Source organism: Euprymna scolopes, chromosome 26 (assembly GCF_053919585.1).
Source record: "Euprymna scolopes isolate OS-2025 chromosome 26, ASM5391958v1, whole genome shotgun sequence".
In the NCBI taxonomy this organism is placed as follows: Eukaryota; Metazoa; Mollusca; class Cephalopoda; order Sepiida; family Sepiolidae; genus Euprymna; species Euprymna scolopes.
Window position 1 is genome coordinate 68889648 of NC_136507.1, and position 22424 is coordinate 68912071.

Genomic DNA, 22424 nt, shown 5'->3' on the forward strand with positions numbered 1-22424 from the left:
AGGGCTTATGAAGAAGAACCTGAAGTCCTTCCTAACTAATATTCCTGGTGAACCAGGTCCAAAAGAGATTGAGAATTGCACTTAAGGGAATAACGAGGATACTAAAAAGCGCTCTTGGTTGGTTTCATTAAAAAGCAGGGCAATGTTGGCAAGTAGTTTGGCTGCCCCATACCCAACGTTACAATCTTTAAAGGAAGACAATTTTTAAATTAATAAAAAATAAAACCCATCACAAAGGCGAAAACGCTTTTGCATCTGTTTCCCCAAACCAGAGGTCATTGAAACTAATTTTTTCCCGACATTATAAAGCGATTCTGGTGCGTGATTGGTCCGTTCCTATCACCTCTGGTTATAAATATAATCGTCCAAATCTTTGTAATTATAATTTCCCATTATTTTTATTGGCTAAGGGTAGTCTCCCCCTTGCTTTGGTTACAGGAGACTTGAATAGAAATACTAGTCAAGGATCCGTACTTGATTATCTGCCCAACAGGCGATGGCCCATTTATGTGGCTCTGCACTTGTCACACTAATTGTCTAGAACAGTATACCGCCTGTGTAGTACATAGGAGGTTCACCCTTTCAGGCCTTGCCACCGAGCTTTTGGGTGAAGTTCATGCTTACTACCTGAGGTGCCCTAACTAGGATGGGGCTGTTCAGGTAATTTTTGCTAAGTCACAGTGCTCCTTCTTTAGGGGTGCTTACTTGACACTCTCCACCTCCCGACCTTGTATCATATCTTGCTGAGGTACAAAGCAAGTAAATAACTACCCTCCCATTATGCCAAAAATATTGTAACACTAATTTCGAAAGATCTCTTACTGTCCTTGATGAGTAGTTGTACTTCCTTTAGCAATTAACAAAGAGATGTTTTGGTCGAAAGACCGTGGCAACATCAGGGGGAAGATCATTTTGCATGACATTGCTTGGCTTAGCAAAGAACTGTAATACATAGATGTCATCAATCATCGAAAGATTCAATCAACAGTTTCTGAAATGAGGATCCAAGAAGAATTTTCAATCTGACTGACGGACTTAATACTGAAGCACTTTTAATCTGAATGGAATTTTTTCATCAATCAGAATGGCAAAGATCATCTGATCATCTTAGCGAGGATGGATAACACGAACTGGGAGTTTGTTTAAAGTGATGCTGGTTTGTGCAGAGCCAGCCTCGCTATCTCGTCCCAACCTGCCTGATCCAGCAGCAGGACAAGATTGAGACAGCTGGAGACCAGGTGGGCTGCAGGAGCTGCCGGAAGTGTCCAAGTACTCTTACATACAGTGCCTAGTATTCCCAATTGGTCACCCATCTGGTACTGGCAAGACTCCACGTTGCTTAACTTCAGTGATCTAATGAGAACCAGTGTGTCGTGATTATGTCGTATATAATATAGGTTTGATTTTGTTAATGACGAAAAAAAATGAGGCATACATTCCTTGGCATAATTCAACTTTTAAGGCTACAGAGTGTTTCCGTAACGAAAGAATCCACATTGTTAGATATCAAAGGTTTAATCAACATAAGGAAAACAGAGTATTTCAAAAAGAACAGACACCGACTGAAATAAAATGGCATTCCAATCTTTTTTTATAACTGCAAGATTTTGCGAACGTGAGACCACATATGCAAACAAGCAAGCACTAGCCTTCACAGAAGGTATTGAATGAAGGAAAAGAAATTAGTATATCATAATTAGGCCTATGACAACAGAGTATTCTTTTTATTGTTTTGACTCTCAAGTATATATCAGACACAGTTAATCAACCGAGAACTACATCACTCTATATAAAATCATATAAGATATCAACGGATACACACTCGAGAGTCAAAACAATCAAAAGAATATGCTGTTGTCACAGTCCTAATCATAGCAGTTTCATATGGGAATTTTCTTGTAGAACTGCTATGAAAGAAATTCTTAAGTTTTGTCTCGGAGTTCAAGACGAAAATGAAAATATGAAAGAATGAAGAAAAAAAAAAGGGAAAAGGAACAGAAAAAAAGTTAAATGGGAAAAGTAAAATAAAAACAAAAAAAAAGAAAAAAACAAAGGTTTGGTTATTTTGTTTTACGGCATATCAACTCTTTTCAAATTATTTAACATTGAATCCAATAATTTTGGTTAAAGTTATTCATCAAATATTTATTAATGATGCCAATTTCTATGCTATTTGACCATTTTGATTCTTTTTATGACATTGCATTTTTTTCATCGACATATCGACTGTTGTTGGGTCATTTTATACGAAATTAGGTAATTTTGGTACATAGTTCTTATGTTTACAGGTTTTTAATATTTTGATGGATGACACACGCTGGAGACTAAGTGTCATGTAGGAGCTGCCGGAAGTGTCGATGTCCTCCGACATGCAGGGCCTAGGAGTTCAAGACGAAAATGAAAATATAAAAGAACGAAGAAAAAAAAAGAAAAGAAAAAAAAGAAAAGAAAAAAGAAAAAAACAGAAAAAAGTCAAATGGGTTTTACGGCATATCAACTCTTTTCAAATTATTTAACGTTGAATCCAATAATTTTGGTTAAAGTTATTCATCAAATATTTATTAATGATGCCAATTTCTATGCTATTTGACCATTTTGATTCTTTTTATGACATTGTATTTTTTTTCATCGACACATCGACTGTTGTTGGGTCATTTTATACGAAAGTATGTCATTTTGGTATATCGTTGTTATGTTTCAAGTTCCTTATATTTTCAAATATTTATAGATTAATTTGTTTATTTTTAATCAGTCAGTAAGCAGTAGTTTCCTTTTTCTTTCTTTTTTTTATAGTTTGATCCGTGAATCCATTTAGTGTAGTGTGCAGAATCAAAAGAAAAAAAGGAAAGAGAAAAGAAAGGAAAAAGAAAAATAGAGGAAAATAAAGAGAAAATAGTAAAAAAGGAGGGAAAAAAATTGTAAAGAAAAAGACGAAGGGGCGAAGAGAAAAGAGGGGGGGGAAACGGAAGGAAAAGAAATAGAAGAGAGGAAATATAAAAGCGAGGGAGAAAAAAAAGAGGAAGGGAAATGAAAGAATAAAGACAAAAAAAAGAAAAGGAAAAATAAGAAAATAAAAGAGAAAAAAGGAAAATGACAAAAGAAAGAGAAGAAAAAATACAGAAAAAAGAAAGAAAAGGGAAAGAGGTAAAAGGAAAGGCACAAACGGAAGAAGAAAAAGAAACGACAAAGAGAGGAAAAAGCAAAAAGAAGGTGGGGAGGGACAAAAAAGTAAAGTAAAAAAATGTAAGACAGCATGTACAATTTTTGATGATAAAATATACAGAAATAGGTTTATACACTGTACACCCCCCCCCCACACACACACATACCATAATGCAGGCAAGCAAACTAGCATTAAATACAGGCAAAGAGAACATTCTTAATTTTGAATTTAAAGTTTTAGAGTTTAATCTAGAATAAAGAATTTCATTGGTTGCAAAGTAGCCAATCAAATTTAGGGAAGGTAAAATTTAAGACAAGGTTTGAAGAAAAAGATGTTCAAATTTAGAATGAAGTAATATCATTATTTGGATCATTCGTACTACTGTTCTCATCTTGGACGTTATTCTCACATTTCGGCCGATGTAATCTCCAATCTTCTGCAGGTGCATCTTATCAAACTCGGGAATCTTTATGTTGACCTTGGGACTTGTGGTGTGACGGTTATAAATGCTAAGTAATTATCAGTTCTCAATGGCAGTCTTCTGTAGGTTGAAGGTTCAATTCTCAGTGCGGGTGATACTAAGAATATAATTACAAATTACTTCAGACTTCTAACCAGTTATGACTGACGGAACGTACGCAAACTACTTCCATGGATTAAATATTGGGTTCTGTTTGAAATTCTGTACAGATTTGTGGGTTCATTATAAAAATTTGTGAATGCAACAAAATGCACCTGAAGAATGTAGTGAGAATAGAAGTGGGATTAATGCAACTAAAACTTATCGATCTTTATGTAAAAAAGTAATATTAGATTAACATGGATTCAGTCTTGAGATAGTTTAAAACTTACCAGCAAGTAAGAGTTGTTCCTGCAAGGTCACACGAACACAAAGAATTTTTTTTAGAAAGATGCATCAAGAAGCATAGCAATTTAAAGTGGGTTTTGGTTGAATTATGTATCAAGAATCACAGTAATCCTACGTGGGTTTTGTTGAACAATGCATCAAGAATCACAGCAACCTAGAGTGTTTTTTTTTTAACAATTCATCAAGAATCACAGCAATCTGAAGTGGGTTTTTTGAACGATGCATCAAGAATCACAGCAACCTAGAGTGTGTTTTTTTTTTAACAATTCATCAAGAATCACAGCAATCTGAAGTGGGTTTTTTGAACGATGCATCAAGAATCACAGCAACCTAGAGTGGGTTTTTGTTGAACGATGAATCATTAATCACAGCAATCCAAAATGGGTTGTTTTTGAATAACACATCAAGAATCACAGCAATCTAAAGTGCGTTTTTAACAACACACCAAGATTAAACTATTAATCATAGTAATTATAAAAAGTATAGGAAACCATTTTCAAAACCAAATCCAAGGTTTGAAGAATTATTTTTTATTTTTAATAAATGAAAACAATATAAATTAAATATTTCGGTCGACTCTCGTGTCAAATGAAGACAATAATGACAGAAATGTATATAAAGAGCACGCTAGTAACGTGTGTTCCTACACACGTCACTAGCGTGCTCTTTATACACATCCAATATTTCTACACTGAAATGCACCGTAGAATTGAAAATAAAAGAAATGATTTTTAAAATCAAATCCGATGCTAAAAGATTTATATTTTATTTTTTAATAAATGTAAACGACCTATAATCAAATATTTCAGCGGTCCGGCCTTCATCAGTGAGTTATAGTCATTATAATTTTTTTCTTGGGTGTGTCAAAGGTTTTGTGATTTGTGCACTAACCTATTGACTTTCATCACGGTTGTTGAATGTGATGAAACACACAAGAATGAAGTTTATAGATCAAATATTTTCAGAGGATCAATTTGCTGGAGTTGCCACTACGGCTCAGAGTAACGTCTCAGAATCCATAGTCTTAGGTGTACCTGACCATACTTGATCATTGAATTACTTGTAATACAAGCAAAACGTGTTTTACTTTACAGTAATCAACTGTATCTGCGACTTTTACACAATCCATGAATTACGTTTTACTATACATTAGGGTTGATTTTCAACTTTTTTTAAATCTCAACAAATGTCCACGCAGAGAATGTTGGCGGTCAGGGTTGAGTACTCATACATAAAAAACGAGATTCCTTTCATCTCAATTTCTAGCCAATTACTTTGGGTGCTTGTTTTTGTTTAATGGCATTTTCGGGTTATTTAATGCCAAATCCAGTATTTTGGGAAAAAGATTTTATGCTTCAACTTCAAATAGTTAGTCACAGAATTTCATCTGGTTGCTTTCTTTTACAACATATCAAACCTTTTCAGGCTATTTAATTTTGAATCCAGTCATTTTGAAAAAGATTTTATTCAAGCTCTTTATATCATCAAATATTTATTCATGCTGCTTGGTTTGATCATTCTGTAGAAGAAAATTGCTTTTGTTTTTGACTTTGCAGAACATGATTGAGTTTTGCAAAGAGGAAGCAAAAAAAAACAAAAAAAATAAATAAGAATATCAGTGTTTGATACATTTTCGTTCAGGAAGCGAGTATCTTTAGACAGCCTGATCTGATAGGACCAGAAGCCCTAACAGGTATTACTACTTCAAAATGGACTTGGGAACAGTGTTTACTATAGATCGACTCCACATTCGCCACAACCTTCAAATGGGTCCTTACCACTGAGTGTCTTTTAAGGTCATACTCAGGATCAAGATAACAGAGAAGTCGAAGATATCAAGAAGGCAGTGCCTTCACCATTTTGTATGTGCATTCGTCAATGAGAAAACTGTGTTTAAAGTGGATGCCGTGTTTGCCCAGAATTCCTATTTACTTGCCTCCCCACGAAGGCAGAGTTAGACACAATGTGGGGAAAATCCAGCTTCCCAAAAGGAGGCACTCTGGATAGGAACAAAAAATAAAAAAATTGCCTCCATCTAGAAGGATTTCTCCTCTGCTGATCGATGACAGAAAAGGTGAAGTGTAGTATCAGAACAGATACTACACTTTGTTCCTAGACAAAAGGCCAAGCCCAGAGTTGATCCAAAACAACAGTGCATCGATGATTCAGAGCATTGCTTGAAAGTGTTTCATCACAAGAAAAAGGAGGTTTTGTATCAATGCATGAATTATTTCCACGCCCATCCTATCCACCCTAAGGAGGTTGTCCTATCAGCAGGTGAAAAGTGCAGAGGCTGCTGTATTGCCATTTGGTGAATGGATTCTGGACCATGCAGTAGCTTCTGGTGGGGCCTCTCGATGCCATATTAGTGGGTAACTGTAGCTTTCAGAGTCCCCCCCCCCTTTTTTTCTTCTATGTAATCTGTATTTGATACATAAGAACACAAACCCCGAAAAATCTCTGAAAGGTTGTCACACTTGAAACCTAGTAGACAGCCATCATAAATACACAAAGAATGCTTGAAAATTCTACTAAAAAAATCTCATTTAAGAAGAAAAAAATGGAGCTTTCTTAATTTCATATCAGCAAAAGATGCCCGACTGTATAATAAAGACCAATGCGTATTTATTTGTATATTTTTATATAAATATGCATCCATACCGTCACACAAAAGTTAATGAAGTAAAAGATGCCATTTTCTAGCCTCTAGAAGAATCCATTTCAAATGGTGAGAGGAAGCGAGAAAGCAAATAGCAAATCAGACACCCCAACCTGTTGCCTTAAATGAATTCAGAAAGAAATCCACTAAAAGTGTATTTTTCTTTAGGTCATCAGAAATGGTAATGATTTATGAAGGATTAAATTACTGACGTAATTCTATGATTTTATGTGAATAATCTGCAAGTATTGGTACAGCATCATTTTTTTTTTTATTTGTCATTAGTGGTTTTAATATGTGATGTGAACATTTTCAGTTGACTTTATATATATATTTTTTTTTTACTTTATATATATATATTTTTTACTGGAATCCTTTAAGATGAGTAATTTGTATATTCATTTCTTTGTGGACTGTTATCCTAATCTTCATAGTTGCTGTTGTTTCACCTGAAGAAGGCCAAAGGATGAGTTGGCCGAAACGCCGTGAAACAAAAGCAACTATGAAGATGAGGATGACAGTCCGCAAATAAATAAATAGAGTTGAAATATAGCAGAGTACAGACAGCTGTATGCAAATGACCGAGCTGTGTGCAAAGTGACGTCATGGCAAGGAAAAGAAAAAGATTATAAAAGAAAGAGCATGTGTACAGACTGATGATCACGATCACGTTAGAGACACGTGGGTGACGTCACAGCTGAGATGAGAAATCACGCGTTGGCGAAGGAAAAATAAAGGTCTTTTGTTAAAACTTGAAACAGCGAGTTGAATTTCTTTACTATTCCTTGTCTTTGTCACCTTTGCGATGGAGTCTACAACGTGTTGGGTCCAGAGTGTCTACATGTTAACACGTGTGTAAAATGAGTAACAGTACAGAAATGCCAGAGATGTAGACATTTAACCAGAAACGTTATTTACTTCTAAACCATAAAGTGTTTTTATCAAATGACATGCACAATGTGAAGTGCAAAGAACAAAACAAATTGTAGAGTAATGCATAAAGTACCAACCATTAGGATTGAACCCGTAACGCTATGTTATAATGTTGCTGTGACAGCATGAATAACCTGACACATTTGGTTGACCCTCACACATGAACGACAATATCGTAGGTTTATGTCTCAACAGATGTGGACGACTTTCTAGGTTGTTTGTGTTGGCGTCCAGGCCTGTTGGTGGTCTGACGTGCCAAACGTCTTAAGGGTATTTACTAATATAAATAAGTAGGGGACATCTATCACTAGGTCTATTCTTCAGAGAAAGCAGTGGTTGCAAACAGTCACCTGGTTGCTCTGAAGTATAGACCCAGTGGTAGATACCTCTTACTACCCTACACCAGCGGCTATTCTAAAGATGCTGAGCACATTGGACCACTCAACAGAGCCTGAGCTCTAACACAAACTACCTAGAGAGTGGTCCACGCTTATTGGAGCAGAAAATTGCTATCAGAACAAAACGAGGCTACTGCAAAAAAAAGTGGGTTCCCTCCACCGTGCTAGAAACTTACTCACGCCTGAGATCATTCTGTATCTCTACAAAGCCACCATTCGCCCATGCATGGAGTATTGTTGCCACATCTGGGCTGGTGCATCCACCACTAATCTCTCCCTCTTAGACAGGAACAAAAACAGACCCTTCAATCTAATAAGTTCAATTACTCCAACCAGTGACTCAACTCCGAAATGTTGCATCCCTGTGCCTATTTTACAAGTACTCTAATGGAATGTGCCTTGATGAACACATTGCAATTATACCCCCTCAACGTACATACACCCAAGAAACCCGTCTTGCAGCAAAATCTCACCCTTTCACTAGAGAGGTTTTAGATGACAAAAAGCATTCCATTTCAATTTCTTTCCTTTGACTACTAGACTTTGAAATTCCTTTCCTGTTTCCCACTTCCTTGACTGTACTCACATGCAGATGTTTAAATGTAATGTGAACAGATCTCACTCATCCCCTAACAGTACCCAGTAGTCATGGATCCCAAATATTAGCCCCCTCATGTTCAAGCAATATGCCTTGTTTAAGTTGAAGAAGAGTATAAAAAAAAAAAAAAAAAAAACAAAGATACCAGCGTTTATGTGTGTGAGCCAATTTAATATGCCAAGTAGTTCATACCGTCATAGTAGACGTGTACCCCAGCATGAAGGGTTTAATACTGATGGTTGGTACTCTATTACTCTACAATGATGCCGTGTCCCACGAAACCAAGATTCACCTTTGATGAAACACAGCCCGCATGCCATTAGTTAGGACTCATTGTTATTTCCTTTTAAGGAAGAGAGAATTTTCTTAAAAAAAAAAAAAAAAAAAAAAAAAAATAGTCAAAACCCACACAGGAAAAGAGATTGTTATCAGGAATTTGGAATTTTTGACTTCACAAAATTCAATCAATGTGGAGGGGGGGGGGTTGTTTGAGAAAAAGAGGTTCTGAAATGTAAAGGTCATACAATCTGACGTACCTTTTTTTCCTCAAACTGACATGTATTCTGCTTAAAATAAGAAAACAAGATAAAAAAAACAAAAAACAAATACAACATTAAACAAATAAAAAAATGATTTAATAAACGGTGAGTGAATGAGAAAAAGAAATAAAAGAAAATCTTGCAAGCAAAATTAAAGGCAATAAAAATAAAATTTAAAAAAACGGAAGTTTCCACATAAGGTTACAGTAAGCAAACGGAATTTTCCGTTTCAGGCTAAGTTAAAAGTTAGAGCTATGTACACATGAAGTTACACCATAGCTAAAAAAAGCAACGTTGCAGATCGATTTTGAAAAGTTGCCTCAAATCCTCCATTCAATGAAAATATAAAAATAAAATGTTGGACATTCTTATCCAACTGGGGACTAAATTTCATCCTGAATATCAAATAGAAAGACAAGATTCCTAACAATGATGTTTTGGCCAAACTAGCATCTATCTTCAGATTACTTTAGAAGTCCCAGGGCTGGACATGTTGCACGTATGTCAGATGAGCACATCCCAAAGTAGCTCCTCTTTGGTAAACTTTTGGGTAGAAAAAGACATGTAGGCAGCCAGAAAGAAACGCTTCAAAAACAACCTAAAGTTGTCCCTCACAGCATATGTACGGAATCATGGGAAGTACCAGTAAAGAACAGATGTAAATGGCATGGTCCGATCAACAGAGGCTCCATGGAAGGAGACAAACCGTTTGGATGAGAAAAGAGAGGAATGCTCACTCTGCAAGTCGAGGGCAGCAAGCATCTCATCAACAGCTACTGACCATGGGTGCTCCATCTGTGCGAGATACTTCCAAGCCCACATTGGCTTGATAAGTCATCTGCGGACACGCTAAACCCAATCAACTACAAACCAGTGATGTTCGTGGTTTTCATCAACAATGATGGACAAGCATCAAGTTGCATCATAGCTGAAAAGCAACATTGCAAGATCGATTCTTTCTATTGGCTGATAAGGATCAAAGGAATGGACGCCTGCTTTCAAGGATGCTTGGAGTCTTTTTTTATAATTCTGATGATGAAGGTCTACAGAGTGTTTCTTGTTTCTTTTTTTAATCTTATCAGGTTCCATTCTTGATTTAACAAAAACTTTGATTCAAAAACAAAACATTCTCTCAGAAATATTTCACCTCTAAAACAAGCAGACCATTTCTTTTTTTCAAGTCAACTTGTTCAATTTTTAGATGGGTGATCAGTTTACTACGTAAGTTTATAGTAAAATGATCATTTTAGAATTGATATTTCCTGATAACTTTTTCACCATTTTTTTAGGTTCGTTTTAACGTCCATGCTGGCATGTGTTGGACAACTTTTACAAAGTGATTTCGAAACTCATCTATTTTTAGACAGGTTTTTACTTCTTTCATATCCATCCTCATCATTTCCTCCTAAGTTTTCCTTAGCTTTACCCTGCTGCTTAAAGTGTCCTGCATCTACTAGTCCCAGCACTCTCGGCCATTCTTTCAATGTGACTAAACCAACAAAGTCTCCTGTTCTGCACACATCTCCCTATACTATGCAGATTAAAGCATATTCTGAGGTCATCTAATCAAAGCCTATCTTTAAGATTCACATTACACATCCATCGTATCATTTTTATGTCATTTGTATTCATGCAACGTATGTCTTCAACCCAAACCGACCAGCTTTAACTTTCATAGATCATTTAAAATTACTGTAAGCTTCAGAAAAAATAATCTTCAAATCATCGTATAAATTGAACACCAAATCCTTAGATAATTAAAAAAGTTTTTCAAAAAAAAAAAGAAGAAAAAAAACACCAACTATAGATATAGATAACCATCATAAAAATTCCTAATTATTTATGATGGTTATCTATATCTATAAAAGTGAACGCGAGTGTGTGTGTCTGTCTGTTTATATACATGTCCCTACGCAATAACTCTGTCAATTTTTAGTCTACAGACTCAAAATTTGATATACAAGGTACTGAGATTTGGGAAAATCGATGTGACATTTTTTAGAGGTTTATCAGCATGTTGCTTTTCAAGTATTATTTTATTTTTTACTATTAATGATGATATCATCATTATTATTATAATAATTATTATCATTATTATAATAATTATTATTATTATCATTATTATTATTATCATTATTATTATTATCATCATTATTATTATCATTATAATAATAATCATTATTATCATCATTATTATCATCATTATCATCATCATCATTATTATTATCATTATTATTATTAGTAGTAGTAGTAGTAGTAGTAGTAGTAGTATTAGGAGCAGCAGCATTTCTATTACTCTCTTCTTCTTGATTAATAGATTAATTATCGAATTTTTAGTTGATTAATTATTTGATTTTTTTTATTTTATTCTATCTAATTCTTATTGAAAATGTCTTTTAGTTCACAAAAGTTTTTTTTATATATTTTTTCAAATTCCTGCCTATCATTGATACATTTTTTTTTTACTAATGTTTATCCTTGGATGAAAAGTGTCTGTCTTCGAAAATTCATGGATTAAGGATTTTCATTTATCATTATTCATTGTCTGAATTTTTTGATGGATTAATAAATATTGTAATTTATTAGATTTTTATTTTCATCGTCAATTTTCCTTGTTTTTAATTACTCTATAATATATTGAGCTTTCTATTATCTCAATAGGTACTGATAGAAAGATGCTATTTATCTTTGTAATTTTTGACTTTTTAACCAGTTAAAAGCAGGCAAAGTTATAGTCCGTTTAATTAGAATGAGTACTTTATGCCAAATTGATGGTTGAATAGGATTAAATTTCGGCCCGTTTTCGCATTAAATATTATTCTCTATTAATCCCTAAGTATATTGAATGGATACTATAATACTTAGTGCACTACAGCTTAACAAATCTCCATACAAAATTTAAGTCAGATTGGCTCTGTAGATTCCGAGAAAACTTTTAAAGTAAATGTGGTATTGTGGTAACTAATCTCTCTCTCTCTCTATATATATATATATATATATGGCAATTACGCTACACAGAATATTCCGCGATGATGAAATGCGGAATATTCTGTGTAGCTTAATTGCCATATATATTTTATAACTTACTACCTAGCTCTACCTACGTACTGAGCACTGTTGAAGTAAGTACTTAAAGTTTACGCATAAATTTATACTTTCGTATATTAATTTATGTGATTAAATTAAGTAATCATATATATATATATATATATATATATATATATATATATATATATATATATATATAGTGTGTGTGTGTGTGTGTGTGTGTGTGTGTAAACAGATAGTGTACGTTTTTTCTTTTGAATTCTATATAAAATAGAAGCAAATATGACAGTCAAAGAGACAGCTATACGAAAGGAGAAATAAACATTTTAAAGAGACAGATTTGAACATGGATAGCTGCACACACACACACACACTTCAAGACTAAAGATTAAGATGAAGGAGAAAAAGAGAGTGGGGAATAGAAGAGAGCGAGGAAAAGAGAAAGAGAGAAGAGCACTTTTGTCTTCTTTATCACCCCACTCTATATCCAGCCCAGTTTATGTCGGCAAGAAAAGAATTACCAGCGTGCGCGCGCAGGCGTGCCCCCCCCCCTCCCAGACATCTATCTCATATTTCCATAAAAAGATCTGCCTGTCAGCAGGGCAGTGCATTAGAGCTGGCGAAGCCCCACCCTAATCCTACACACACCTGCACGTCCCACTCCCATCCCTGCAACGCGCAGAGGCAGAGACGTGCACACAACCTGCGGCTGCTGCCAGCCTGTCTGCTGAAAGAGTTTGAAATCAAGCGGGCGGCGTCGGCCCAAGAATGGGAGAGAACGAAAGTGAAAGTACCGGTAACTGCATCGTTGTTGCCCTCGGAGCGCGCACGGCATTCTGTTGCATCAGTGCTACGACTACATTCCGCACACGAATTAAAGTTGCATCGACAAGAATGTTAGAAGATACACCTCCTTCCTCCTTTTCTTTTGAAAAGACTAATCGATCACTGCAAGCAATAAAGAAACAACCCTTATTCTTGAGTGGCCTTTGTGCCTTGATAAATGGGGATTCGTTAGTACATACAACACAATCATATACTCTATCACATATTTAGCTCTCTCCCATTATAACACTATATATATATATATATATATATATATATATATATATATATATATATATGTGTGTCACTCTTATCTTATAAAGATTAAAATCAAGATATAATGCTAATTAATCGTTTGTCTAAAATCCTTAATTCAATTTTTCTCACGATCAATGACACAATTTTTATTCGAGAAAACGCCCATAAATTAAGTTTACTACTTAAATCACATATACATAAGCAGTATATAAAATTTTCTGTTGCTTAAACTTGAAATGAGGTGCTTTAATCTCATTGTTACTGTGAAAGATGAGCACAACTCTCAGCAAAATAAAATTTTCTATTTGAATATAAATATGAACATAACTTTCCTTTAAATAGCTCAATAGTCCAATACTAGAGCTATACATACTCTTGATTTCTTACCGTTTTATTCTTTACTGTGTACAGAAACTCATTATGTTCGTCTACAAAAGTTCATTTATTGACTATATAAGCAAACAATTGTTTTGACCCTTACTGATGTATATATGGTTCGCTGCATGTTTTTATTTTTACTTAAACACGCAAAAAAAAAAAAAAAAAAAAAGTCATCTCCACATGGGAATAATTTTCTTGCAAACAATCCGTTCATTTATAATTAGAAGGCTTTTTTTTTATTTTGTGGTCATAAAGTCCTTGCATAAAAACTCGAGAGTATATGTGCGTGTACATTATATATATATATATATATATATATATATATATATATATATAGATATATATATATATATATATAAAAGAGTAAATAGTTAATAAAACATTTTAAAAAATACTTTGAAAAAGAGTTAAAAACATATTTAATCTGAAAAGGAACCCCTTAATAAGTGGATAGTCCTTAATCCGCAGAGTTTTGAAGAAATACTTTCCTTCTCATCAGAGGGTAGGAGGAATTAGCAAAATATTTGATGAAACTGCAAGTAAGTCAAAGATCTTACTTGATAACAAAAAGTGAAGCAGAGGGAATATGGTGAAGAAAAAGGTGATTTCACGTGAATGGATAGTCTGGTGAAAGGTAAATTATCCAATGACGGTAAAATCCAAAAATATAAATCCAAGAAAGTTAATTGAATTTCCATTCGCACAAGTAAAATCCAAGGAAATCACGTAATTGGAAGATGGTCTAAAATAACCCAAAAGGTCGAAATCCATGGAATAATTCACAAATATGTACAAGGAAAAGGGAAAAAAATTCCAATAAAAGAAAAATAAGATATGCATTTGACACGGCTGCCAAGACAAAATCTATGTACATGTATACATACATAAATATACATACATACACACACAAGACGTTCATGTTCAGGATAAATTTGATAATTAATGAAAGGTAAGGAACTTTTCAACAAGAACAACCTCCCAATTGAACCACTGATACTTTGATTATTCTCAGACAAAACGAACTTATGCCTAGAGCCTTTGCACAACAAAAAGAAAAACCGGTTACTTGTCTGCACCCTACACAAAGTGCTGTGCAGCAGAAAGGTCAAGTTCCTTTACTGCCACACATTTTTGAAGAAGTTGAACTCAATTCATATGGCTCTATTGAGTTGCAATCGACTGATGACAGCAAACACTGAGAGAAGAGAATGAATGTGAAAGAAAATCCACATGTGGATGCCTAAAAACTTCTGCGACTTCACCAGCATCTCAACATCTGTATTTTTTTTATTTATTTTGCTTCATGACATATCAACCATTTTCGAGTTATTTTATGCTGGATATAGTAATTTTGGAAAACGTTTCTATGTTTCAAGTTCTTTATATCTTCAAGTATTTATTCATGGTGTTTCCTTTGTAGAGGAAATTTGTTGTTTTGTTTTGGAGTTTGCAGAACATGATTGAGTTTTGTAAATTGAAATAAAAAATAAAACAATAACATCAATATTTGGTGCCTTTTAGGCCAGAAAGTAATTTCAGACGGTTTGATCTGGTAACACCAGTATCTCAACATCTAGTTCGTTTACTGACTGCAACCCTATGAACTATTATGTGTTGAATGTAGTTGAGAAAAACACCAATTGTAACACCAAGAACAAGTTGAATATCAGGATCAAACTGATGTTCAGGCAACTCAAAGGTTCAGGTCCTGTCTCAAGACTGTGGTTGGCTTCTCTAAGTATTCGGTAATAGATCCTCTAAAAGAAGCACTTTGGATTTTGAGAAAAGATCCATTATTGACCAAGAAATGACGTTATTCTTTACCTTAAAAAAAATGTTCATTTTTTTCACAAACATCTTGTACATAGATAGTTGAGGGAGAGATTGGTTACTTGTTCCGTTAATTATAAATTACAGCTAATTAGAACAATTAGAATAAATTTGTTTAAAAAAAAAAAAAAACTTAACTCAGTATAAGACTTAAGCTGTATTTTAGCATGTATTTTGTGTTATTTATATATCTATAAAAGTGAAATTGTCTGTGTGTGTACATTTCCCTAGCAAACTATTCTGTCAATTTTCAGTTTACAGATTCGAGATTTGATATAAGGGGTATTGAAATTTGGGAAAATCATTTTAATCGGTTTTTGGACAGAAATTTGGCTGTCAAGGGATCAAAGTTCAACAATTTTACCTTTGAAAACTCTACTAAACTCTTCAAACAATTTTGGGTCTAAACACTTGAAATTTTAGATGTAGGTTATTTGGACATGGATCAAACATTTTAATTTGATGTGAGCCGAAAACAATGAATGTTAAGAGGTCAAAATTGGGGTCAAAGTTTTAAAAAAATTTAATCTCTGCGGTCTCTTACAAATTACTCAGACAATTTTTAATCTAAACATTTAAAATTTTACATGAAGTATATTCAGACATAGGGCAAGCTTTTTAATCGTGTTTTGGCCGGAAATTTGGTTGCCAAGAGGTCAAACTTCAAAAGATTTGACCTTTGCGGTCACTAGCAAACTATTCATCCAGTTTTGGGTCTAAACATTTGAAATTTTACATAAAGGATATTCAGACATGCAGCAAGCTTTTTAATCGGTTTTGGGGTGAAAATTTGGCTGCTAAGAGGCCAAAGTTGAAAGAGTTGACCTTTGCAAACTCTACCAAGCTCCTTTGCCAATTTTGGGTCTAAACACTTGAAATTTTAGATGTAGGTTACCTGAACATGAGTCAAACTTTTTAATATTTATATATATATATATATATATATATATATATATATATATATATATATGCACATAAAGTTATGAACCGTACGTAGGGCCCGGGCAAAGCCGGGCTGAACTGCTAGTTAAAGTATATGGTAAAAAGGTTTTCGGCAAACAAACGTTAGCAAACTTACATTTAATATTATACCAAGTAGACCCGACGTTGCCCGGGATTGAATGATGATCAACGAATGTTACCCACTTCCATATTTTTATTGTCATCAAAATCGATGAAATCGACCATTTATCAAACAAATCAATTGATTGCCTGCTCTAGTTGGGGGGCCCATCACAATGCACTGGAAGGAAGCTCCATATGCCTTCCTGCAATGGAATAAGTCCACAATACATTGTAGTCTATATTACACTGTAGAGAACCTAGTGTTAATTTGATGAAATTATTTTTTAAATATAATGGCTTGAAAGTATCATGAATTAAATTATCATGAAGTGAAGTATCATGCTATTATGTTCTGCAAACTCAAAAACAAAACAACAATTTCCTCTACAAACCAAACACCATGAATAAATACTTGAAGATATAAAGAACTTGAAACATAGAAACGTTTTTCACAATTACTATATTCAGCATAAAATAACTTGAACAGGGTTGATATGTCATCATGTTTTTTTTTTTACTTGAGGTTTACCACTTATCAAGGTTCGAAGGCCACTCGAGGATAAGGATTAATGAGCCTAAGATGGTAGTAAAGTAATCATTAATGATGTAAATTGGGTAGAATTTTATTATAATTGAACTCTAAACAGAAGCATTCTCTTCGAACGTGCCTCTACCATATCAAAGAACCTACTGTTGATTTTATATGCCAAGCCTTTTCTACTTGTGTGGTAATAAATCTTCTCAAATGAACTTAATGTGATGTTAGGCTGTATAAGGTGTTAACTTTGGTCAAAATAACCTGTTATTTCTTTCATCAGATTATTCTGATTATCAATACTTATCAAAGACATTCTAATACAAAACCTATCTAAGAACACTGCCAGGCACATAAAGTATCTTCGTGTGAAATTTCATAAAAAGCGGCCCAGCCGTTTTTGGAGTCCATAAGGAATGAACTCACACTTTTATATAATTGTAGGGATAGAAATAAGCAGGTTTTATTTTCAAAAACTCTATGTTCATACTTTAAAGTTAAAAAGAAGGAAGAGGCTTAGAAACTATGAAACCAAAAAACCAAGAGACAATTACCTTGCTTCTAAAATTGTCCAACGCACTAAAAGCATAAGTTAAACATTTGTTTTCATTGTTTGTCTACTTCTCTGCTTCTTTTTGTGCACACAGTGCTTACTATGCACTATCTTCGACTGTCTGACTGTACAGGGGTTTGTTATAACAGCCTGCAAGATGATGCTTTTCCATGCAGGTAAACCCTGACTAAATATTCAAAATCACATCGTATTCGCAGCCCAAATAACATAAGTGAGCGAGCGTGTTTGCTTAACGGAATTTCAACCTCTAGGGGTCATTTAATGCCAAGAAAAGTTTTATTGGCATAGGAAGTTTTAAATTTCTTAAAAAGTTTATTTTCAGATGCTTTAGATTTTATGAAAAGTTTGTTTTTCTAGAATAGAATGTTACTCGATTGTTTTATAGGAGTTTAAATAAATTTGTTTCTTTTAGATATTTTAAAGTCTGCTGAGGGATGATTACGTAAGCATGAAACACCATATATATATATATATATATATATATATATATATATATATATATATATATAGTTAGTTATAAAATATATATGGCGATTAAGCTCCGTGTTTCATCCACTCTAGGATTCTTCAGGCTTATGCGCATAAGCCTGAAGAATCCTAGAGTGGATGAAACGCGGAGCTTAATCGCCATATATATTTTATAACTAACTAACTAACTAGCTCGCTCTACCTACATATTGAGCACTTTTGAAGTAAATACTTAAAGTTTACGCATAAATCTATACTTTCGTATATTAATTTTATGTGAGTAAATTAAGTAGTATGTATATATATATATATATATATATATATATATATATATATATATATATATATAAGGATAAAACTATATATATGAATAAAAATAAAATAAAAATACCAGCGATGGTTGACGTTGTTATTTTGAAAAAAGAAAAACCAAATGAATTTATAAAATAGTGATCAACATTTCGTTCCTATTTAATATCCTGAAGATGTCCCCTGCAATAAGGGACGAAACGTTGATCAACATTTTATAAATTCATTAGGTTTTTTTTCTTTTTTCGAAACAACATATATATATATTATATATATAAAGGATAAAAAATCCGATTATATGAATTCATATATATACATATTTCTTTAAAGTTACGCAAAAACTTTTGAAACCCCCATAGTAATTTTACTTTGAATAAATACCAAAGCTCAATTATATAAAAATAAAATACAGGGTGCAACGATGAAAGTGTTGTCGCCATAAAAAAAACGACATGACAACTTGATTTTCCCAATAAATTTTTTAAATAAATTCATCTAACTTGATTATGTAGTAAAGCTGATATCTAATCAATGTAGCCGCCTTCAGCCTCAATTACTGCCTTGGTATTGGGAGCTCTGCTAATACTCTGTGGATAACGGTGATCAGGCTGGCTTTGGTGTTGTGGGAGGTCATTTTCGTGATGTTTTCACGTATGACCAAACGAAATAGTCCAACGGGTTCAGGTTGGGGGCGGAAGGGGCCAGTGAGAGAAGGATATAAAGTCGTAGCACTTCTTCTGAAGCCAAGCCTGGGTCTTTTGGAACTTGTGGGTCAGCGTCGAGTCCTATTGCCACACTCAGTATCTGCCAGCAGCCACCAGATTGCACCAGGGCATCACCACACTCTTCAGCACATCCAGTTACACTTTGGTGTTGACTTTCAAGCTGACTTCGAAGATGTGAGGTGGCATGATGTGGCCCTCACTTGAAACCATACCAAAGATCATAACTGTGGCCAGAAACTGTTTTCATCACCCTGGGCATGCCCCGGTTATTCATGGAAATCCAGTGATGCATTTCGAGGGTGCTGGCAATGGTCCTGGTGTCATAACTTGGATCGATAGAGAGCATGAGTTGTACAGCGGCACATCTCCTACCTCGCTTGTTGAACATTGTATCACTTTCAGACATGATAGAAGGCTTCTATCGCTCTTGGGATTTGTACACAAATGGCCAACTAGTAGATGGTGTGCAGCAAAAAAAAAAGAAAAGAAAACCAGGATTCATCAAAAGGAAATGGAATCATGTTGTCTTTTCTAGGGCGACAATTTTATTGATTCACCCCGTAGGAGTTTTTGATTAAAACATTTTATCCATGAATAAATTGTTTCATCCAAAACTCAAATTTTATTTTCTCTTAATATACATTACACATACACAGACATTTACCCATAAAAAAGTCTCGAGAATCTTTATCAATATAAAGATAGGCAAAATTCCAACAGTGACCTTGTCTGATTATTGGTTTTGCATTGAAATGTCAACCTGCTGAGATCCATTTAAGGAATATCCAATCTGATTTTCCCAACTGCTGGAACATCGGAATCAATAAAGATATTTTGAAAGTTATGGCAGGCGGCATCGCAAGCAGCAGGGGACCAAGATTATTTGGGCAATGAATCGAAGAGATAAACTGTGGCATTTCACAAGAATGGAGATACCGTTTTTATTTTAGGGGCGAAATCAACACTTGTTCACTGCATTTTTCGAACATTTTTAAATAACTTTGATAATTTAGCGCAATGTATGAGCAGTAGCAACAGCTAAAATATTTGATTGGAAGTGGTGGCAATACAAGAGGCATAGTGTGCTGTGTTCACGTCTGTTTGTTCTTCTGAAAACTATGAATGAAATAGTAGGATGGACTAGACTCAAATTTTGGTAGAGCAACTAATTCAGGTGAAGGAAAACTAATAATGTGGGACTGATCCTCTACTAATTACAACTTCCAATCTAATGTCAACAAATTCTTGTAATTTGTCACTCCGTAAGTCATCAAACGCAGTTCATAGCGCCAATTATTGTCTGTCTGTTATAGTATAGCACTATGTTTACCTACTTTTTTTTTTTTTTTTTTTTTTTTTTACATAATTTGGCATTCATCTGATACTACTATTTTTTTGGGGGGTGGGGGGTAAAAATTTAATGCCTAATTTTAGGTCAAATAACACTGAGTTACCTACATCTGTGAATCTGACTGACCTTGAAGCTCAGTGTGCAGGCATTGATTGTTCAATGAATCTATATATAGATTTCTCTTAGTCTTGCCGCTTTCCACTTTTTCAAACAAACTATTGGACCAGTCTGGTTGAAATTTCGTATGACCCTTTGTTATAATAAAGTGCAATGAAATAATATTGTGGTATCCATTCGATCCACAATTAAGGATTAATAAGAATTACCACAATATCATATTTACTCTAGAGGTTTTCTTAAAAACTAATGAGATGATCTGACATTAATTTTGTATAGACCATCATTATAAGATACAGCGAAGTAAGGATTATGGTATCTGTTCAATGTACGATTAGGGATGTATAGTGATTAGTATTTAACACAAAAAAAGTGAGCACAAATGTAACTATTTAACCATTAATCTATAATATAAACCTCACCTCTCTGTTTAAATGTATGTATATATGTTTGCATGTATGTATGTATGAATGTTTTTATGTCTCACAAAAACTTTCAACAAAGGCGACGGATCCTGACAAGATCAGTATCATTTTGAAGCTCGACGTCTCGGACGACAAATATCGAAAAATTGGCCCAAAACATTAATTCCTTCACCCTTAACTCGGTCATTTTGTACAAAGAAGAGTCGATTTCTTTTCGCTGAAATTTTATCAAGTCATCGTCCCTGTTGGATTGACTTTGGTTAATTTCAATGCTTTTGACTTCCGGTCGCGTCATAGAGACATCAGCTAAGACGTCAGATTTTCTTTCATTTTCTTTTCCTCCTTCACATTATGGATTCGAGCCTGCTTCTCTACTATCACCTTTTTTTTTTTTTTTTTTTTTTTTTTGCTCAACACACACCTCCAAACACCCGGGCAATGCCGGGCACCCAGGTTAGTCTATTATAGAAAAGGTAAAATGGGCGCGAGCATTTGTGTACGTCCACGAAATGCTTTTTGCGTCGGGTTCTCGTGTCGGTTAGATTCCGGGAGAAGATTTCTTATACTTCTTATATCATAATATCTCAGATTTGCAAACGGACATTGTCTCTTTTTTTTTTTTTTAATCAAGTTTTAAAAAAATTCCCTTGTTTCAAGTGTTTGTCTTTTTCGTATAAATAAAGCGAAACTAATCAAATGCAATCGCCAACTCCTTCGCCCGGGTAGTATCTGTTCTGTAATTGGTCCTGAGTCAATGTGGGGGAAACCCTGACAATTACTATTTATTTGGATACTGCCAGAATGCTCCCTTTTTTGGGGGAGCTGCTTTGCCCCCACATTAAAAAAGACCTTTGTGGGTGGTTTAAAAGTAACACCATTTCTGCAAGTCATCTTTTTGATTGACTACCTTAAATTTGAACACTTTACACTTCCGGTTGCGTCGTGGAGTAGAGGTAAGACGTCAGGTTTTCTTTTTTTCTTTTCCGCCTTCACGTCATGCCTGCCTACTACCAATTTAAAAGCATTCATTCTAAATCAACGGGCCACAACTTTTTTCTCATTTTTAACGAGCTAAGAAGTTTAGGGTTTATAATATGGAATGTTTCAACATCAAATACACATCCCTAGTAAAAGTCTAAATAAAACCCGAAATAAAAATAAATCTCAATAAAAAAACTAAACAGTAATGAAAACTTGAACAAAATTTAAATGCAGCAGCACACACAATCATTCTTCTTTCTTCAAATCTCTCAAATTTTTCACTGGAAGCATTTTATGGCAATAGAGAAGAAAGTCTATTGTTTAACAGTCACATAAAAAGTAGGGCCGCCATATTTTTTTTTTTTTTTTTTTTT

General features: G+C 34.2%; 1 protein-coding gene across 3 annotated transcripts in view; it reads right to left on the reverse strand.

Annotated features, from left to right (window-relative positions):
• The window catches only part of LOC145248143 (hyccin-like), a 710814-nt gene that overhangs the window by 122893 nt on the left and 565497 nt on the right, over positions 1–22424 (reverse strand). Inside the window, exon 8 of one of the 3 annotated variants that reach the window (XM_080109963.1) lies at positions 9156–9182. The exons of 1 other annotated variant lie outside the window; for it this stretch is intronic. In XM_080109963.1, coding sequence (XP_079966089.1) covers positions 9156–9182 — 27 coding nt within the window. Of the gene's footprint in view, positions 1–9155; positions 9186–22424 lie in introns of all 3 variants that reach the window. One more of the 3 variants, XM_080109962.1, reaches the window with a different exon arrangement.